At 42.2% G+C, this 22038-nt stretch overlaps 1 protein-coding gene across 1 annotated transcript; it reads left to right on the forward strand.

The window, feature by feature from the left end:
* The first annotated feature begins 1502 nt into the window (after nucleotides 1–1502).
* Nucleotides 1503–19469, forward strand: LOC126398539 (NLR family CARD domain-containing protein 3-like). Its single transcript, XM_050057970.1, is given in 13 exon segments — nucleotides 1503–1577; nucleotides 2274–2376; nucleotides 2461–2568; nucleotides 3806–3919; nucleotides 4034–4165; nucleotides 4815–4893; nucleotides 7925–8129; nucleotides 9884–9960; nucleotides 9992–11727; nucleotides 11822–11995; nucleotides 12304–12477; nucleotides 12585–12631; nucleotides 15897–19469. Coding segments are annotated over 13 exon segments (3567 nt in total). The 5' UTR covers nucleotides 1503–1558; the 3' UTR covers nucleotides 16496–19469.
* The last annotated feature ends 2569 nt before the right edge of the window (nucleotides 19470–22038 follow it).

Consider the following 22038-nt stretch of genomic DNA (forward strand, 5'->3'; position numbering starts at 1 on the left):
CACATTTTGTCTCATCTGAGACTTTTCCAAATTGCTTCTCTTCCATGACGTCTTTCTGAGCTGAGCTGAACTTGAACACATTAAATGGTTAGTCAGCACCATCAAGTGGACAGTTTGTGGAACTACACCATCTGATCCGTGAAGTCTCTGACACTGATTGGGTGTAGGTGTTATGGAGGAAAGGAACAACACTGTCTCAAGGTCAACCCTCATCAGATATAATAACAAGAGGGTCACAGGTAGGTAAGGGAGAGGAGTAAGGACATAAAGCCTCTGGTACACTAAACTGACACTGGTTAGACTGGTTTTAACGTCACTCTGTTTTTTTCAGTCATGGACTATGAAGTTCTGAAGGTATGATGGCGTCCTCAGATCAGACGCACACAGACACCAGGACTGACGAGGAAGAAATGAGCAGCGTCTTCTCTCCCAGTGTTTCCTCCACACATGAAGGTACAAAGTTTTTTTGTTTGTTTGTTTTGCGATGATAAAAGTTCATTTCAAAGACGACAATTTCACTTGAAACACCAGTTTGCTCGGGCTACATTAAAGCAGACGTGTACGTCAGTGTAATTTTCTACAGAAAGATTTAAAGGGTTGTATGAATATTTTTCAGTTCAAGAAACTGCACAAAGAGAAAGAATAAGCAGACTGAGTGTTAGTTGTTCAGTAATATAACTGACAGTTCCTTTTCAGTCGTGGAATATGTGTTAGCGTTGTTTTGATTGTGAATCTGATTGTTGTGCGTTAACATGAGCGGAACAAATATATAATGAAATGAAATTAAACAAGTGTTTGTGACGTGGACACATCGAGGTCAGGCTCAAAATCCAGGTACAAAATAACAGTTAAACCTTCATCAGTGAGATTTGTATGTGATCCAAGTTGCTGCTCTACCGTTACATCTCAGTGCTGAGCTGATCGTCAGGTCATTAGATGGTTAGTCAGCGCCATCTGGTGGACAGAGAGTAAAACTACATCGTCTGATCTGTGATTTCTCGGAAACTGTCTCGGTTTGTCATACTGGTTAGACTGCTTTTGATGTCACTGATGTTTCCCAGTCATGGACTGTGAAGGTATGAAGGTGTGACGACGTCTTCATATCAGATGCACACAGACACCAGGGTAGATGAGGATGAAATGAGCAGCGCCAGTGAACAGATACTGGAACTACACATGTCTTCTTTGACACTGACCGGGTTCAGTATTATTTTATGGAGGATTTGAGCACCATCTACTGAGAGAATGTAGAACTTATTCAAATCATGAACACATGATGTTTCAGTCTTGGAACCTTTGTGAAATATAATACCAAATGGATCTCAAAAACAGAATGTCAGCATAAATTAGCCAACACCCCAGGCAGGTAAGGGAGAGGAATGAGGAAAGAGAAATACCTAGGCTGGCCACTGGTTAGACTGGTTTTAACGTCACTGTGGGGTTTTTCAGTCATGAAGTTCTGAGGGTGTAACGGCGTCCTCAGATCAGAAGCACACAGACACCAGGACAGACGAGGAAGAAATGAGCAGCGTCTTCTCTCCCAGTGTTTCCTCCACACATGAAGGTGGAAAGTGTCTGTAAGTCGACCTGAGGTGAGTTCAGCAGGTGAGAATCCTACCAGAGGAATCTGATCATGTTTGATCGACACATTGTGTCACTGTTTACCTGCACAGGAGGAAGGGTGCTGGATGCTGATTGGCTGATTCTAAATATCTGTTTGAAATGTTCTATAGGATTTATCTCTGAGTTAAAGAACAATGACTTTAGAGAGATTCAATGATGTTGGTGTTTCTCAGGTACAACCAGCAGCAGTTTGTAATCTGAGCTCACATAAGTAGAAAAATGCAGGTGGTATGTGAACTGGTCCGACGGTTTCGGATCAGCTCATCTGGAAGGCATTTATTTTTTGACTGTTAACTCTCTGAGGTGCATGGATGAAGTCAAAAATCATCATGTGTCTCTCTGTTCAACCTTTGTAATACTTTAAATATTTAAAGATATTTGTATTGAAGAGGCTTTTGCACACCAGGATAATCAGCTTCTGTCATCAGGTGTGTTGGCACAGCAGAAAGAACTGCCACTGATTTGCACTTACACAGCAAGGAGTTGTTGTTGTTGTTTTTTATCAAGCATTTATCCATCACATTTTGGTGTTTATTAGATCCTGTTTCAGTCCCTGAATCTTTGTGTCATGTTACTGAGCTGAAGTGATGTGTCCTGTTCTGTGAAGCTTGTTGTACTGAGTGACGGCATGTTGTTGTGTCTGTGTGAAGGTGTGGACTCTGCTATGAATCTGGGTGAGGACAGAGAGGAGGGAGTCCCTCCCTCTAAAACCACTCTGTGTGGGGAACATGACAGCCAGACCAAAGCTCAGAGGTGAGACCAGGATCTCTAACTGTCCTTGACTCAAATCACTCCACCATCATTGTTCACACTCACAGCTCTGTGTGGGTTCAACAGATCAGACTCTCCTGAACCTGAACCTGAACCCAGCTGTGTGTCTTTCAAGAGTGATCTGTCTATGGATCGACCACTTACGTTCAAAGATGGACGCTCCTCTAATCAACAGTAAGAATTTTTCTCACATTTTGTTGTTACCAGTCTTTAAAATATTCTATATTTTATATATTCTTAAAATATTATCAGTGTCCTTTTTATTCCATGACAAAGACAAGACATTGACGTCCTAAAAATTGATCTTTGATAATAAAAACTTATGTTTCAATTCTGTTGATGAGACAGGATTAAAATGTTCGTGGCCAACTGTCGGACATTGAAAAAGAGATGAGAGGAAAAGTGATCATTTGTCTTATGAAACATATTGGAAACATGTTTTAAAACATGGTAAATAGTCTGCACCAGGATGTTTCCGTCGGCACGAGTTGTGAGCTGTAATTCAGCATTCAGCTGAATGGATTTGTGGAGTTTGTTACTTGCAGCAGTGGCTGTTGCCAGTTAGATGTTATCAGTTAGCTCCGCCTGTCTGAACCACTGAACTCACTGTCTTGTCGTCTCAAATTATTTGTGATCTCAAAGTTTTGAGACTTTTTAATGAAGATCGGTAATTGTGTGCTGGTAAACCTGTCAGAAACTCTGCAAGTTTGTAAATGTTCAGAAATGATATGTAGTTGTACAATAAAATTATGTCTGAATTAAATTTCAACATTTAATAGAACCTGTCACTATGATTCCAGTTTCTGATGCCAGGAAGTTTTTACCAGGAGCTGAATTATCCACAGAGGTCTCTTCCTCTCTAAAACAAACAGAATAAAGACATTTCACGTTACAAGTTAGTGTAATTCCTGCACTGCTTGTTGTAGAGGGGCTGCTAACGACATTGGTAAATGCAAAAACCTGAAAACTTGAATGGTTCTATCTAGAGTCAGTGTTTGGTTTGTCCGTTCTGGGCTACTGTAGAAACATGATGGTGCAACATGGTGATCTCTGTAGACGAGGACCTGCTCCCCATGTAGATATAAACGTCTCAATCTGAGGTAACGAAAACACAATGATTCTTATTTTCAGCTGATTATACACTAAAGAAAACAGACTGATTAGATTATATTCCCATCTGCTGATATATCCCTCTAAACCCTACACACTGAAGAGAAAAACCCTTTTGGCTAAAGTGTGATGACTTTTCGTCAACTAAAACTGTGAAGAATAAAAACGACTAAAATGTGATTAATGAGCATTTTCTTCTAAAGACTGTTCTTAAATCTACAATAGCTGCCAACATTAACACTGTTCTGTCAGCAGAGCGTCAGTGTAGCTGTGAATTTATCAGTGTTTGTGTTTCTGTCAGGATCCAACATGAGAGACCAGACTCTCCTGAACCCAGCTGTGTGTCCCTCAAGAGTGACTGGTCTATGGAACGACCTTTAGGGTTTAACGATGAAACGCATTATGATAGTCCAAGGTAAGATTTAGACTGGAAGTCATTTTTTGTTGTTTGTTATCTAAACTTTTCAACATAATTTTCAGCAAAACGTCAGTGTAGCTGTGAATTTATCAGTGTTTGTGTTTCTGTCAGGATCCAACAGCAGACACCAGACTCTCCTGGACTTGGACCTGGACCTGGACCCAGCTGTGTGTCCTTCAAGAGTGACTGGTCTATGGATCGACCTTTAGGGTTTAAAGATGAAACGCATTATGATATTCCAAGGTAAGAGTTTAAAGTTATTTTTGTTGTTCATTATTTCAACTTTTCAACATAATTTTCATCAGTGTTTGTATTTCTATCAGGATCCAACAGTCAGTCTATCAGTCTATGACACACCCAGCTCTGTATCCATGGAAACTGACAACTTAACAAGTTTTTACCAGTACTTTACCCAGAAAGAATTGAAATGAGCATGTTCATGACCTGCACGTTTAGTGTAAGTCCTGTGTTTCTACCAGGATCCACAAGAACACAGCACATGTAACACTGAGTGTCGTAGTTGTAATCAGTTACAGTTGCTGAAAAAAAAAAGTTATTACAGTCACTAATCAAAATGTTGGTAATTACTAAGGGATTACACCCACATATATTCTTTCATTTAAAAAATTATATGTAGAATAAAATCTGTATTCTGTTGGCTGTGCATCGTTTCCCCTCGCAGGAATGTGTTTCCTTTGTCATGGCCTGTTTACAGACATTTTTCAGCTTTATTGCCTAGTTTAAAATATTTGTTAGCAAAGTATTTTTACGCTATATTAAGTGTTACTTACTGCAATTTAACTAGTAATCTGTAACCTATTGTATTTTAAAAGCACCCTTCCCAACACTGTGAGTCTTTATATGTTTTAAAATCATCATATTTGCTCCACAGAGTTCAGCAGCAGAGATCAGAGGTTCAAATTGGTCAGTCTGCCCAGCAGCGTCAAACACACCTGGACTCTGTATTGATGGTGCGTAAATATACAAACACAACACCGTTTCCTACAAACTACATTTATATGTTACTAAACTGTTTTCATTGTTACGCTGCGCTGGCAAACATAATCTCTGCCTGGATTATTTTCACAGACAACATTTTTATCAATGAATGAGGTGTTTTAGTCATGTACTGCCCAGCAGTCAGAGGTCAGAGGTCGGAGATTGTAAAATTGAGGTCTTCCTCGACTTCCTCGTTTGCCTGTAACGGCCTGTAGACTATTTTGCTGTAAAGGACTCTGGACACTTTATGCAAGAAAATCCAAAGGATATGATGTGTGCATGTTTTCCTGAGTGCCTCGTCTCTCTTCAGCTCTGCAATGGCACTAACAGTGTGCAACACCTGCTAACTGTTAATGTCAACAAACAACCGGCACCCACCACAACACATGCTGTGTTTCTGTGATTAACATTTTACATCGACGGCCTGAAAACATACCTTTACTTAGTGACCTGTAACAACTCAATTTCAGCCAGCGCAAGACTGAGCGCCCACGGTATGACCCCCTTACCCCCCACCGGATCAGCAACGTTTCTGTTGCTGCCATTACACAGGTTAGACCCAGCACTGGCTGAATTCAAGTTGCTACAGTGGCTAAAGTGCATCTCTAGAACTGCTCTTTACAAAGTAGTCTCCAAGCAGCGGGAACTGAGGCAGAGGGGCCATGGGTTGCGCTAATCGAGCCCAGTCTCCCATCCAGTGGTGGATGGGTCCAACAAACATCGACCTCCACCCAAAGGAGCAGTGTTTGCGGTCCATAAGATTCTAAAGAAAAACCCTGTTCTTTTAACTGAACCCAACCACATGCATTAGATGTTGAGGGGGAAAAAATTGCATTGTTGTGCCGAGGTAGTGCTTTTGAAAGAGACTGTATGTAAACGTTAAATTTCCTTTGAAAACGGAAGTGTGTCGTGAGAGTCGTGAGACTTGACATGGCGCCCAGATCGACAACAACCAACACACCCAGAGTACCTTGCACGTTGTATTTGGACGTGGAAAGTCTATGACCAAAACGTCAATATGTGACGAGGTCGGAATGAGAGTGTGTTGCCTAGTCTCGTCTCATTTGTGGTATGATAAATAACAATCCTAAACTTCAGAGCCCCCCACTGCTGGCAAAAATCAGAGAGGAAATACACTGAAATGTGAAATATACTGGGATATCATGGCTTTAGCTGGATTGTGTGAATGCTATGCTAAAAAATTGCTAGCTAGCTAGCAATGCAAAATCCTGTCTCGTGATTAACATGATCTAATCAATCCAGACTCCAGAGCTGATCTGGCTGGTGAATTAGCCAACTGTTTGCAAATTAGTCCATCAGCTAATGTTAGGAAGCAATGAACACCACATCTACAGCATAGCTTAGATACAACTAGCTGGCTAAGCGAAGTGTGCTTGCTCGCTAATATTGTAGCTAGCAAACATAGTATCTTTTTAGCTACCTTGCCAAATTACGTCACCAGCTCACATGATCCATGATACTAACTCAGCGATTATGACAAACTGTGTTCAGGGTTCCCATAGTCATGGAAAACCTGAAAGTCATTGAATTTAAAATCTCATTTTCCAGGCCTGGAAAAGTCATGGAATTAGTTAAAATCATTGACAGTTTTGGAAAGGTCCTGGAATTTTGTTGTATAATGAAATTGTTACATTATTTTACCATGGTTTTCTTTCCATGTTATAAAACATAACAGTGAATCTATTTTCTGTAGGATAGCTGCTGACGTAGCTCTGAAATGAATCGACGTGTGACATGTTGTTTACCGTCAAATACATTTTCTCGCTGCGTTCTGTCTCTCCCTCCATGTATTCCAGCTAGCTGGAATTGTTAAGATAGGATTTGTGTCTAGTATATTTGAATAACGCCGGGCAAGTGGGGCAAGAAAAATGCCTTAAAGTATACAATACAGTTCTGCTGGTGTTATATGTTGTGAGTGGTAATGGAAATTAAATTATGGGTTTTTAAAGTCATGAACATGTATTGAAATTTTGTCCATGAAAACATGTGGGAACCTTAGATGTTGATTTAGCCACCAATAAATGGTGTAACAGCACTTTCTACTTGCCAAGAGCGATGCAGGTGCAACCAATGAGCGAACTGTAGCTGAGCTAAGGTTAGCCAGCTATCTGTACAGATCCGCCGATAGTTGCTTATTTACTAGAGTTGCCACATGTTCTGGTTTTCACGGGATTGTCCCTTTTTTTTTTTTTTTGTGAAAATATACTTCTAATTTAGAACGTCAGAGTTCCAAATAAAACCAGATTCCTCTACTGTTATTCTGTTTTTTTCCTCTTTATGCATAGACATCCAATCCTGAGTAGAGCATAGCAGTGATTGGCCATATGCCTATACTTCTTTTTAACTGGTAGCAGAAATACGAAAGTTTACCTCATCACCTAGCAACTGCTGAACAGGCTGTTGCTGTCTTTGGTAGGCTATCCAGTCATTTAATATTATTTTGTGCAGTTAGTAGGCTGCTGTATTTCCCGCCGTACTGTGAGGGCTATACACGTCATAACTGACACCTTGGAGTGCAGAGATTATTTTATTTTGAAAGCCCCTGACTGGATGTCGCAGTTATGCTGCTCTTGTGTCTCGTGCTGCTGTTGGGATGATGAAGATGTCTCACGTCAGTTTTGAAACTTTCACTGCATGTATCAAAATCCGGGATTACTCTGAAACCACTTGACAAAAATGGTTCGTAAGCGTTTGTAAGTTTTTACTGATGTGTGCAGTATCAACATTTTTTTGACTTTATAAACTACAGCAATGAACAGAATTTTCAGGTTTTGTTAATAGAAAATGTAACATGTGACAGCATTATCTTTCCTTCAAAATATATTTGCTGTTGCAACTGAAGTGAATGTAAATGTATTTTCTAGGAGACAAGGCAAACTTAATACTAAAATACTATTCTGTACAGAGCAGCAGGCTTTCTGTCTTCACAGAAGATCTGATGATAAGTTTTATCAGTTAAAGATCCATTTTAATTGGTTCCAGCTGCTGGAGGAGAACATTATCAGTTTTGTGAAGAACGAGCTGAAGAAGATCCAGAAAGTTCTGAGTCCAGATTATCCAGAATGCTTAGAGAATCAGAGTGAGGATGAGGAGGTGTTGGACGGCAGCAGAGAGGCGTTTCTGAAGATCACACTGAACTTCCTGAAGAGGATGAAGCAGGAGGAGCTGGTTGACTGTCTGCAGAGCAGTAAGAGCACTTTAACAGATTTCACATGATGGAAAGAGAAAATAAGGCAGCATGGTCCAGGTTTACATTTATGATATCTGCTGCTAATATGATGAACACAGTTTTATCAGATCTGTGAATTCTTCTAAGCTGAAAACAGAAACTGTGAACAACTGATGTGCTTGAAGAGATGTCATGGAGGAGGGAAATGAAGTTTAAAGTTTACATTTATGAGATATACATTTTATTTATATGGCACCTTTCAGAACACAAAGTGCTTTACAATAAAACAGAGCGCATTTCAAACCATGAAGAGTATGAAGGGAAGTAAGAACCAAAAACTGGGCACATAATAAAACACATTGTAAGAAGAATCAAAATGTCATCAAACATAAGTGAAATCACCAAAAAGTAATTATAAAAAAATGGGTTTTTAAAGTGATTTAAAAGATAAGTCAGTTTGCTCCCTGATCTCCTCAGGCAGTTCATTCCTGAGAAAGTAGTCTCTGAGTGGGGGAGGGGGAGGTGGCGGGACCACAGGCTGCACAAGCTAAGGTAATTCTTGTCCCATATGTGGTCTGACAAACAGTAATTCATCGAAGTCAGTGCCCCTCGGTGCTAATAAAACAAAATCCAATAGGAAACAATGACAAGAAATATATTGTGATATTGTGGTTTTAGCTGGATAATGTTAACTCTACATTAACAAATTGGGGTCCATGTCATTGGTCCAACAGCCCATTGGTCCGACATCCCATTAGTCCGACGGTCCGCGGTGCTGAACGGCTCCCGACGGGCGTATTTCTACCTTGATGGTGCGCCGCGACTGGCTCTGGGTCAGCTGGGAAAGGTTTGAGGCGAAGCAGGCTCACAGCTTATGTGTTTGTCACTTTCTTTTTCATTTTAACCCACACCATGATCTTTTCCTAACCCTAACCAAGTGGTTTTTGTGTCTAAACCTAACCCGACCTTAACCACAGGGCATCATGATGATTTCGGAACAGCGGGACTTCGGAACAATGGGTTTAATATGGTCAGAACAATGGGATGTCAGACCAATGGGCTGTCGGACCAATGGGCAGTTCCCAACAAATTGCTAGCTAGCTAAAACAGCAAAATACTGTCTTGAGTGACGAATGTCAGCTAATTCATCCAGACTCCAGGGCTCATCTGGCTGGTAAATTAGCTAGCTTGCTGTTAGCAAATTACTTTATCAACTAATGTTATGAAGCAACCAACAACAACTTGCTTGCTCACTAACTTGAGTGCAAGGAAAATACCATTTAAGTGGATATAATAGCTAGCTTGCCAAATTACTTCACCAGCTAATGTAATGTATGAAAAATGGTACTCATTTTGCTAACAATAAATGATGTTATGGTACAAAATGTTCTCTAATGGCCAACAACACTGCAGGAGCAGCTGACTAGCTAACTGTAACCTTCGCTGAGGTTAGCTTTTTACCTCTAGCTACAGGGCATTGATATGCCTTGGGTTGCTTATCATTAGTTGATTAAAGCAATGTGCAAACAGCAAGCTCCTTAGTATTATGGAGCCAATGGCCCAAATGAAATAAAGTAACTTTGCACATAGTAACGTTATGCTTAATAAGTTTGCCATAAAATGTGTAATCTGGACTGTGGAACAACAAAAAAGGGAAATTGGGCAATAACAGATCAGATAAGTTACTTGGAGCAGGGCCTCTCAGGGCTTTGTAAGCAATTTGTAAGACTGACTGAAACATACACTGATTAATTATTACTTTGTTCATTCAGGGACTGTTGCTGCAGTGTGCCGACGCAAACTCAAATCAAACCTGCAGAAGAAGTTCCAGTGTGTGTTTGAGGGGATCGCTAAAGCAGGAAACCCAACCCTTCTGTGAGGGGATCGCTAAAGCAGGAAACCCAACCCTTCTGAACCAGATCTACACAGAGCTCTACATCACAGAGGGAGGGACTGCAGAGGTCAATGATGAACATGAGGTCAGACAGATTGAAACAGCCTCCAGGAAATCAGACAGACCAGAAACAACCATCAGACAAGAAGACATCTTTAAAGCCTCACCTGGAAGAGACAAACCAATCAGAACAGTGATGACAAAGGGAGTGGCTGGCATTGGGAAAACAGTCTTAACACAGAAGTTCACTCTGGACTGGGCTGAAGACAAAGCCAACCAGGACATACAGTTCACATTTCCATTCACTTTCAGAGAGCTGAATGTGCTGAAAGAGAAAAAGTACAGCTTGGTGGAACTTGTTCATCACTTCTTTACTGAAACCAAAGAAGCAGGAATCTGCAGGTTTGAAGAGTTCCAGGTTGTGTTCATCTTTGACGGTCTGGATGAGTGTCGACTTCCTCTGGACTTCCACAACAATGAGATCCTGACTGATGTTACAGAGTCCACCTCAGTGGATGTGCTGCTGACAAACCTCATCAGGGGGAAACTGCTTCCCTCTGCTCACCTCTGGATAACCACACGACCTGCAGCAGCCCATCAGATCCCTCCTGAGTGTGTTGACATGGTGACAGAGGTCAGAGGGTTCACTGACCCACAGAAGGAGGAGTACTTCAGGAAGAGATTCAGAGATGAGGAGCAGGCCAACAGAATCATCTCCCACATCAAGACATCACGAAGCCTCCACATCATGTGCCACATCCCAGTCTTCTGCTGGATCACTGCTACAGCTCTGGAGGATGTGATGAAGACCAGAGAGAAAGGAGAGCTTCCCAAGACCCTGACTGAGATGTACATCCACTTCCTGGTTGTTCAGACCAAACTGAAGAACGTCAAGTATTATGGAGGAGCTGAGACAGATCCACACTGGAGTCCAGAGAGCAGAGAGATGATTCAGTCTCTGGGAAAACTGGCTTTTGATCAGCTGCAGAAAGGCAACCTGATCTTCTATGAATCAGACCTTACAGAGTGTGGCATCAATATCAGAGCAGCCTCAGTGTACTCAGGAGTGTTCACACAGATCTTTAAGGAGGACAGAGGACTGTACCAGGACAAGGTGTTCTGCTTCGTCCATCTGAGTGTTCAGGAGTTTCTGGCTGCTCTTCATGTTCATCTGACCTTCATCAACTCTGGAGTCAACCTGATGGCAGAAGAACAAACAGGCACTTCCCGGCTATCTAAAGTCTTCAGAGACAAACCTAAACTATCGCATCTCTGCCAGAGGGCTGTGGACAAGGCCTTACAGAGTCCAAATGGACACCTGGACCTGTTCCTCCGCTTCCTCCTGGGTCTGTCACTGCAGACCAATCAGAAACACCTACAAGGTCTACTGACACAGAAAGGAAGTAGTTCCCAGACAGACCAGAAAACAGTCCAGCACATCAAGAAGAAGATCAGTGAGAATCTCTCTCCAGAGAGAAGCATTAATCTGTTCCACTGTCTGAATGAACTGAATGATCGTTCTCTAGTGGAGGAGATCCAACAGTACCTGAGTTCAGGACGTCTCTCCACAGATAAATTGTCTCCGTCTCAGTGGTCAGCTCTGGTCTTCATCTTACTGTCATCAGAAAAAGATCTGGACATGTTTGACCTGAAGAAATACTCTGCTTCAGAGGAGGCTCTTCTGAGGCTGCTGCCAGTGGTCAAAGCCTCCAACAAAGCTCTGTAAGTAGATCTTTGGTCATATTAAGTGTCATCTTTAGGCTTTTAATAGATCCAAAATATGAACATTTCATTCTGTTCACTGGCTCTTCCTCAGGCTGAGTGGCTGTAACCTGTCAGAGAGAAGCTGTGAAGCTCTGTCCTCAGTTCTCAGCTCCCACTCCTCCAGTCTGAGAGACCTGGACCTGAGTAACAATGACCTACAGGATTCAGGAGTGAAGCTGCTCTCCATTGGACTGCAGAGTCCACAATGTGAACTGGAAACTCTCAGGTCAGAGTTTGTTGTCAGTTGCTAATTTAAATAGTTTTACACTCAGGTTAACGTTGAAGAAGAGACTTGACATCTGGAAGATTATTTTTCTTTTATTACTTTCTGAAACATGGTTCAAAAATGGAATCAAAAATAGCGCACTTGTAACTCTGAATCATCTTTCTTAGTTGAAATAAATGCATCAGACTTTTGCGTGGCTTTCCTATTCTAGTTTTGTATCTTTGTCTGTGGGTTAGTACCTCACTACAATAGGCATGTGCTCCCCACACTTTCTATTGAAAATTTTCTCAACAATTTCCTTTTTCCAGACTGTCAGGATGTCTGGTCACAGTGGTAGGCTGTGCCGCTCTGGCCTCAGCTCTGAGCTCCAACCCCTCCCATCTGAGAGAGCTGGACCTGAGCTACAATCATCCAGGAGAGTCGGGAGCTCAGATGCTCTCTGCTGGATTGAAGAATCCACACTGGAGACTGGACACTCTCAGGTATGACAAGTCAATAAGAGTTCAACCATTGTTGGAGAACGTCAATAAATGTGTCTGTTTCAATAATCCAAGAGAATTCACTGGTCTGACTGTATTTCCTCCTACAGGATGGACTATGGTGGAGAACAGAGACTGACACCTGGTTTGAGAAAGTGTAAGTATGGATTCAGTTGATGAAGTTTTGAAGTTGTAGTTGAAGTTTTATTCAGTTTTCAGTTTTGAGATCAACACACCTTTAAAAGTCAATAATTGTGGATTTTTTGTTTGTTGAAAATTGATGGTTCAACAAATGTGCCATGTTTACAATAGCCCTGGGGCATCTGTGTCACAGAAGGTAAAGCCATAACATCATCTACTAATTGGAAGATCAGTGGTTCAGTCCTCAGCTCCTACAGCCACCCTATGGGTCCACCACCTACAGGGATAGGCATCAGGAGTGGGTGCATTGTGTGCCCGGTGGCAGGCAGGGGCGGGGACCCAGGTGTGTTGACCCTTGGCATTGCAGATTGGCTCTAGAGATGTGGAATGCCATCTCTCTGGCGGGGAAGGATCCAGAGCCAGTGCAGGAGGTGGAGCAGTACCAGCTAGATATACTTGAGCTAACCTCTATGCACAGCACTGGTTCTGGAACCAAACCCCAGGAGGGGGCCTGGATTCTTGCCTTTTTTAGAGTTACCCAGGGTGAGAGGTGCTGGGCAGGTTAGGGGATACTCATTAGCCCCTGGTTAAGCACCACTGTGTTGGAGTACCTGGCCTACTTTGAGTCCGTGGGGATAAAGTTCTACGGTATAGTTCTTCTGGGGGTCTTCAATGCTCACATGGGCAACGATGGAGAAGCCTGGAGGGGGGTGATTGGGAGGTACAGTCTGCCTGAGCCTGAGTGGTGTTATGTGACTTCTGTGCCAGTCATGGATTGGCCATTACAACCACAATGTTCAAGCAAAGGGTGCTTTATAAGTGAACCCAGTACCAGGACACCCTCAGCCAAAGATCTATGATCAACTTTATGGTTGTATCATCAGGTCTGTGGTTGTATGTCACAGGTGAAAAGGTGAAGAGAGGAGCAGAGCTGACCACCACCTAGTGGTGAGTTGGATCAGATGTTGGGGGAAGCTGTCAGACAGACCTGGTAAACCCAAACATGTATTGAGGGTGAACAGGGAACATCTGGTTGATGCTCCTGTCGGGGTCTTCAACGGCAAACTCCGGAGGCGGCTGCTAAAAGCTGTAAATGGAACGTTGTCCATAGAACCTAATAACCCACTGGTGGACACCAGTGGTAAAGGAGGCTGTCAGGATGAAAAAGGAGGCCTTCTAGATTTGGTTGGCCCAGGGGTCCCCTGAAGCAGCAGACAGGTACCGGTTGTCCAGAGGGTTTGCAGCTGTGGAATTTACCAAAGCAAAAACCCGGGTGTGGGAGGTGTTGGAGGAGAGTATGGGGAGGGACTTTCAGTTGGCTTTAAGGAAGTTCTGGCAAACCTTTGGATGCCTCAGCCATGGAAAGCAGGGCTTGTCTCAGACTGTGTTCAGCAGGGGAGGCAGGGAGGAAGAGGAGGCTCTGATCGATTGTAGATCCTTTGATTCAGGAGGAGCAGTGTGGATTCTGTCCTGGCCATGCAACAGTGGACCAGCTCTTTACCCTCGCAGGGCTGCTGTAGGGGTCATGGAAGTTTGCCTATCAAATCTACATGTGTTTTGTGGATTTAAAGAAAGCTTAGGACTCTGTCTCCTGGGGAGTCTTGTGGGGGGTACTGCGGGAATACAGGGTACTGGGGTCATTGCTACGAGCCATCCAGTCCTTGTACAACCAAAGTGAGAGCTGTGTCTGCATACTCCGCATAAAGTCAAACACATTTTACAGTGGGTGTTGGTCTCTGCCAGGGTTGCCTTTTGTCTACGCTTCTGTTTGTGATATTAATGGACAGGATCTTAAGGCAGCCAGGGAAAGGAAGGAGTCTGGTTTGGGGACCTCAGAATTGCATCCTTGCTCATCGCAGATGATGTGGTTCTGCTGGCTTTGTCACACTGTGACCTCCAGCATGCACTGAAGTGGTTTGCAGCCGAGTGTGAGGCGGTCGGGATGAGAGTCAACACCTCCAAATCTGAGGTCATGGTTCTCTGCTGGAGAACTGTGCATTGTTCCCTCTGGGTTGGGAGAGAGTTACTGCCCCAAGAGAAGGAGTTCAGGTATCCTGAGGTCTTGTTCACGAGTGGAGGTAGAATTGAGTGTGAGATCTAGCAGCGGTTTGGCATGGTGTTGGCAGTGATGCCTTTCATGTTGAGGTGATCAGGATCCTCCTGGTCCAGCTGGTTGGAGGCCCTGGGGCAGACCCACAACACATTGGAGGGATTATATATCTCATCTGGCCTGGGAACGCCTCGAGACTTGACCCTAAATAAGTAAATGAAAATGTATGGATTGATGGGTTGGAGGAACCATATAGGCTTCTTCGGCTTGACATCATAGGAGAACCACTTTGAGTTCCTGGTAGAACCTTTTGTAAAGATATCACCTGAAAACTTTTCAGAGGGCTCTACCTATAACCCCACATAAAGGGTTATACCTCAAACAATCTGTTAAAGGTTCAACCCAAAACCCAATCTGAGAGGTTCTAAAGAGAACCCCTCTATGAAAACATGGTTTCACCCAGTACCCTTCCTTGGGGTTCTATTTAGAACCCTTCCACCTTCTAAGGGTGCTAAGAATCCACCATGGGGGTTCTACCGGCAATCCTTTCATATAAGGGTTTTATGTTAAATCCACACAGGAGAGCTCTAAAAGTAGTAACGGACAATCTTGCCAATTGATCTCTCCCCCACTGATCATGGTTACATCATAAACTTTTCTTTAAAGCAAGGATGCATCAGAAGCAAATGGTTCTGGGTAGAACCTCAGCCCCTTCAGAAGAACCCTTATGAAACCTTTATTTCTAAGAGTGTAGTCTTTTTTTTTTTAAAGATATGTTTTTGGGCATTTTTGCCTTTAATGGACAGGACAGCCAAGTGTGAAAGGGGGAGAGAGAGAGAGGGATGACATGCAGCAAAGGGCCACAGGCTGGACTCGAACCCGGGCTGCTGCAGCAACAGCCTTGTATATGGGGCGCCTGCTCTACCGCTAAGCCACCGACACCCCGCTAAGAGTGTAATCTAAAGCCCAATTCAGACCAAAGATTCACGATGAGACGAGTTGAAACAAACAACTCCGTTCTGCAATATTGTATTGCAATTGAAAAGCTGCTGGTTGACAGGAAGTGACCATGATGAGATGGTGTATCATCTCTAGTCAACAACTCAACAACAGTTTTGTCTCTTTGCCACTCTTTGGTCTGAACTGGGCTTAACACTTAATTGAAGTTCTTAACATATAAATGAACATAAAGTTGATAACCTGCTGCTGTGTTGTGTCTCCTCTCCATCAGATTTCTGTGAACTCACACTGGACACAGACACAGTCGACAGAAACCTCAAACTGTCCGACAACAACGGGAAGGTGACGCTGGTGAAAGAGGAGCAGCTGTATCCTGATCATCCAGACAGATTCGACTACTGTCAGCTGCTGTGCAGAAATGCTCTGACTGGTCGCTGTTACTGGGAGGTGGAGTGGAAAGGAAAAGTTCATGTTGCAGTAACTTACAGAGAAACTGGAGGGAGTGCAGACAGTGGTGAAAGCTCAGTTAGAGGAAATAATCAGTCCTGGAGTCTGAAATGCACCAAGGATTGTTACTCTGTTTGGCACAATAAGAGAAATGCATTCCCCCCTTCCCCTTCCTCCTCCTCCTCCTCCTCTGGTAGAGTAGCAGTGTATGTGGACTGTCCTGCCGGCACTCTGTCCTTCTACAGAGTCTCCTCTGGCTCACTGATCCACCTCCACACCTTCAACACCACTTTCACTGAACCTCTTTATGCTGGGTTCAGGTTTGGGTTTAAGTCTAAGGCATTGCTTGGTTCCTCAGTGACTCTGTGTTCACTGTAGGAAGAAGAATCTGTCCTGTGTATGAAAACACACAATACTGACTGAGGACAGCTGCTGAAATCACTGTCCATAGTGTGCACTGTCACATACAAACAACTTACACTGATAACATTGGTATATTTACAGAATCACTTTAAGATCAATTTTTGTTGTAAACGAAAATGTTTCTTTGTAAAACTGGTTGGATAACATGGTTTTATCATCACAACTCAGCTGTTGTGATCTCAGTGTCGCCAGCAGTAGAACACACTAATAGTAAAATCCTTAAGGTGTGTTTAAACGTGAATATCATGAATAAAAATTCATGTGAATATGGCCGCTGGGGTGTTTGTAGCCAAAGCTAATATTACAACTTAGAGAATGAGAGAGGTGTGGACTTTTCCAGTCACCGCTCTGTGAGCTCAGCTAAATTTGCACTAATTTAGGCTCTGGAGTCCATTTTTCAAGTGTTGGTGGAGCTTTTTGTGGCTGGTGTTGGACAGTGGTGGCGTGTGGCTGCAAGTTACTAATCAGGATGAGGACATCAACTCACCAGGCTGTGAACTCTCTTCCTGCAGACTTCCCGCTCACTTTTTGGTTTTAAAACATAAACATCAGTAAACATTGAAAAACGATGGAGAAGAATGCACACCAGCGGAACTAGCATCCTGTGAGCCGTTATACAGGTGTTACGAAATAAACTGGATGACCTCCATCAGTTTCCAACAGGATATCAGGAACTGTAACATCCTTTGATTCACTGAAACATGATTAATCCTAGACAGCACCATTCAACTAGGTGACTCTCTTTTTATCTGCCGATCTGACAGAACAGAGGACTCTGGGAGAAAAGAAACGGGAGGCATGGCTTTGCTGTGAATAAGGACTGGTGTGATGGTGAGAATGTGAGCTGCTGTCCTGTTCCTGCTGTGGGTCACTGCTGTACACCAGTCAGAGGCAGCTGCAGAGCGGCGTTGCCTGTGTTCAGAAGGAGCGACCATATGGCGGCCTTGGTGAGGTCAAGATGTGCGAACAATTAAATCATTCCACAACCAGAAAAACCATGGATCACCAGAACTATCTAGAAATGTGCAATTATAAAGCAGCAGCCAAAAATTGAAGAAAAAAAGGACTAAATTACAGTGAAGGTCAAAGGAGCTGATGGATCACATTTTGCTGCAGTTATACGTTGTATATTCCATGTGATAATAAATAACTGATTGATATAAGTGCTAACTTGGTTCATAGTAAAGTACAACAGATACCTGGAATCAAGTAACAAGTACTTATTTTTAGAACTTACCATGTAGTCATGACTATGCTTTGCATCAAGCCCTCTCCTTCTTCGTTCTGTCTCTGTACAGGACTGACTTGTAGTCACAGAGCTCCGGATGCCCACAGATGGCCACAATGAGTTTGTCCTCCATTTCTGATTCCCTCTGACATTAGGAGAAGGTGCTTGTTCAATATGTCCGATCAGTGCGTCACTCGAGATGCATTCTGATGCCTCGTGAACAGTCTAAAGGTCCAGACACACCAAACCGACCTCAGAGAACTGGCGGTGATGAAGACCCCTGTTGCGTCACCTGATGATGCCGTGTATCGGCCAAAAAGTTACTCATGAACACACCACAAAGACGACAACTGACGGCCAGCCAGCATGTCTGTTCTGCTTCCACTGAGAGGAAATAACTCTCCACAGCAGCAGAAGGCAGTCGTCTGTATTCATCACTCCAAAAGGGAAAAAGGAAGAGTGTCTTGATGCGAGTTAGCCAGTTAGCACATTAACAACACAATCAGACACACAGCAAAGGGCCACGGGCCAGAACCAAATTTGCAGCTGCTGCAGCAAGGACACAGCCCCCGTACATGGGGCGCCTGCTCCACCAGGTGAGCCATTGGGCACCCCAGTGTAACACTACATTAACAGAGAATTGACCACACAGATAACAACAAGCTTTCAATGTGTATGGTGATAAGAGCACCACACTTACCAGCAATATCTGTGTTGTTTGCTGGCAGATCTGCTCCCAAAAATGGGCTCTGAAAAAAGATGCTGGGTGTGGCGCTTTGTCTCTAGGGGGTCAAGTGCAGTCACATACGCTGTCTCCTTATTGGGAACAATTAAAACAAAGTCTCAATCATACATTATGAGTCTTCATGAGTTAAGTCTGTGGTGTCTGAATTAAAGTGACATTATCTAGCTCATATTACTCAGCACGTTTTTTTAAAGAATGGACTAACCTGGATATTTGTACAATATAAAACGGGTTCATCACTAAAATTCATAGTTATTACATTCTGCAACATTATCACCATCTAGGATTTAATATTTGATCAGATTAATGGAAGTATTTAACCGTCTGTTTTACTGTCAGCAGCTCTGAATGTCACATAATGAAGAATCTGATTTAACACTGAACGATGTTGTGAATCATAATTGTTGGTGAACTCTGAGCTTTCAGGATGTTTTGTTTGTATTTATATATGATTATAATCAGGATTAATGGATCATGCTGATGTATGGAAGTTTGTGTAAAACTCAGTACTGAACTCAGTAGAATCAGGAAGCACCCACCTGAGGTAAAAAAACAAACAAACAAAAGTTTCAGTCAAAGGAATTAATCATTACATCATTCTTTCCTGTAATGGACGGTAATGTCAGATAAGATTAATTATTTATTTCTCTTAGAGCAGTTGATTGGCCCCAGAGCCACATGTGGCTCTTTAGACTAAGTGGCTCTCTGTGGCTCTGACAAAAGAATCATACAAAATGAATAATGCTTTGTTGTTGTTGTTTTTCATATTTTAATTTTTATTATTTATATTTGTTGTAGGCCAAAAGAAATTCTTACATTTGGGCTGAGAAATAAATATTTTGATAGTAAAGGTTGCTGACTGCTGCCCTGGTGTCTCACTGTTTGTTTAAAACTCTTTGTAATACAGTAACTTACGTAATCACATGTTGTACATGTGTGTATGTATGTGTGTGTGTGTGTGTGTGTGTGTGTAAGATTTTAAATATATATTCATTTTCTTTAGGCATGATTAACATGTGTATTCTGTAATTACACATGTAAGGAGCGTCTAAATTGTTCAGTCATGCACTTGGGTGGGATGATCCGCTGGCTGAATGAGCTGCCCATCAGCCACAGCTCGTTGTGCAGGGGGTGAGAGGGATTGTCCAGGATTGCACAGATTTTGTCCTTCACCCTCTCTCAGCCACTGTCTCCAGACTGTCCAGATCAAGTCCCACCACAGAGTGGGCTTTCCTCACAAGCTTGTTGAGCCTGTTGACCTCATCATTCTTAATTCCACCCCACCAGCACACTACTGCAAAGAAGAGTTGAGTTGAGAGTTGAGTTTTAAAAACAGTAATAATGAGATGATCATTATCAGAGGTCCAACACCCAGGTATGTTGCAACAGTTAGCCCCGCCCCCACACCTCCAGGCAGCTGTCGAAGATTTTCTGTGTTACAGAAGATGGATCACTCACCTGTGAAAAATAAACAGCTGTGATGAGATGTCTCTGTGGAGCTGAAACAGTCAACTAGTTGATCAACAGTGAAGTACACACAATGGTGGTAACTGAGTAAATGTACCTAAGTACTTTAAAGTACAAAGTAAAGGTACTCTACCTGAGTATTTCCATTTTCTGAATTTTCTTTTTTACTGTACATATATTTCATAGGTATATTTATTTGTTTGTTTGTTTGTTTGCTTAAGTTGCCCATGAAATAAAGAAATATTGCTATAAAATATATCTTGAACTAAATAAATAAATGAGGCAATAAATATATTCATATATTTCAGAAGATTTTTAATTTCGTGTTTATTGCCTCGTTAATTTATGTCAGGATTTATTTTATAGCCATATTCATGTATATCAGAGGTATATTCGTTTATTTATCTATTTATTTAATTGTTTATTATTTTAAGTTGCCTATGATATAGGTAAATATGGCTATAAAATATCTCTTTTAATAAATAAGTTAGGCAATAAATATATTAGGCGCGAAGAATATTCATTTATTTATTTATTTTACCCATTAAATAAATAAATGGCTATATAATATATCTTGAAATAAATTAAATTAATAAATGAGACAATAAATATATTTATATATTTCAGAAGATTTTTGATTTACGTGTTTATTGTCTTGTTTATTTATATCAGGATCTATTTTATAGCCATTTATTTGTGTCAGAGGTTTATTTATTTATTTTTATACTTTATTTTTTTCTTTCATATTAACTAAGCTGACATTACATTAAAAAATGATTTTGCTGCATCTTTGAGTATATTCTACATGTTTTCAATATAATACTTGAAACGGGGTAAATACGGTGCAGTACTGGAGTAAATGTACTTTAAATGTTACTTTTCACCGTTGCTGACGAAGGAAATGTTTTGTTTTGAAAGAAAAAGGAACTTCCTATACTGTGTAATGACTCTGTGACTGTGGTCTGTGGAAACAGCAGCAGAGTGACACCTTCCTCCGCTCCTTCCGCCCCTCCGCCCGGTGGCTCCGCCCTCTCGGTGCGGTTTCCTCAGGTGGTTCCAGCAGCAGCAGGACGGAGGAATGTGACGGGACCGTAGCTGTACTCCGGCCTCACCTCAGCGGGACAAAGCATGGGAATAAAACCTCACAGCTTCACCCGGAGATTAATAAATGTCTGATTCAAGCCTTCAGATATGAGGAGGAGTGAGAAGCGGAGTCAGGAGAGGATCTTTGCTGGATGTTTCTGACAGTTGGGATCAGTTGAAGTCAGTCCAGGTGTGGCTGCTCTCACCTGAGCCTTCGCGTTTCTCTCATTGTACCTGCGGATTATTTAAAGTTCTGTGCATCAGGACAGTTTGAGGTGTCGGAGCTCACGATGCCGGAACTGATCAGTGTGAATGAGTTCATAGCAGAGACTAATGAGGACTACAAAGCTCCCACCACCTCTAGCTTCACCACCAGGATGTCCCACTGCAGGAACGCAGTGGCGGCTCTGGAGGAGGTAAGAGGACAACACACTCACACCCGCACACCACACACACACACAGGGAAATAAACTGATATGAATATATCACTTATGTTGAGTTAATTACAGTGTTAAAACCCACTGAGCACCATAAAGAAATCTGTAATATAACCATAAATAAACACCCAGAAAATTATTATCATTATTTCTTCCCATTCTTACTCAAACCTGTTTATCACCAACTTATAATGAAAACGATAATGAATTTAAGTCCTGATGATGTTTGTCTCAGGCTGCAGATTTGGTCTTTGCAGACAGACAAAATGAATTTAAAGTGTGTTTCTGTGAGTGTAACTGGAGGTACAGTGTGTTTCTGTGAGTATAACTGAAGATAAATACGTTTCTGTGAGTATAACTGGAGGTACAGTGTGTTTCTGTGAGTATAAANATAATGAATTTAAGTCCTGATGATGTTTGTCTCAGGCTGCAGATTTGGTCTTTGCAGACAGACAAAATGAATTTAAAGTTTGTTTCTGTGAGTGTAACTGGAGGTACAGTGTGTTTCTGTGAGTATAAATGAAGATAAGTGTGTTTCTGTGAGTATAACTGGAGGTACAGTGTGTTTCTGTGAGTATAACTG

This window comes from Epinephelus moara, chromosome 12, assembly GCF_006386435.1.
Source record: "Epinephelus moara isolate mb chromosome 12, YSFRI_EMoa_1.0, whole genome shotgun sequence".
Classification (NCBI taxonomy): domain Eukaryota; kingdom Metazoa; phylum Chordata; class Actinopteri; order Perciformes; family Serranidae; genus Epinephelus; species Epinephelus moara.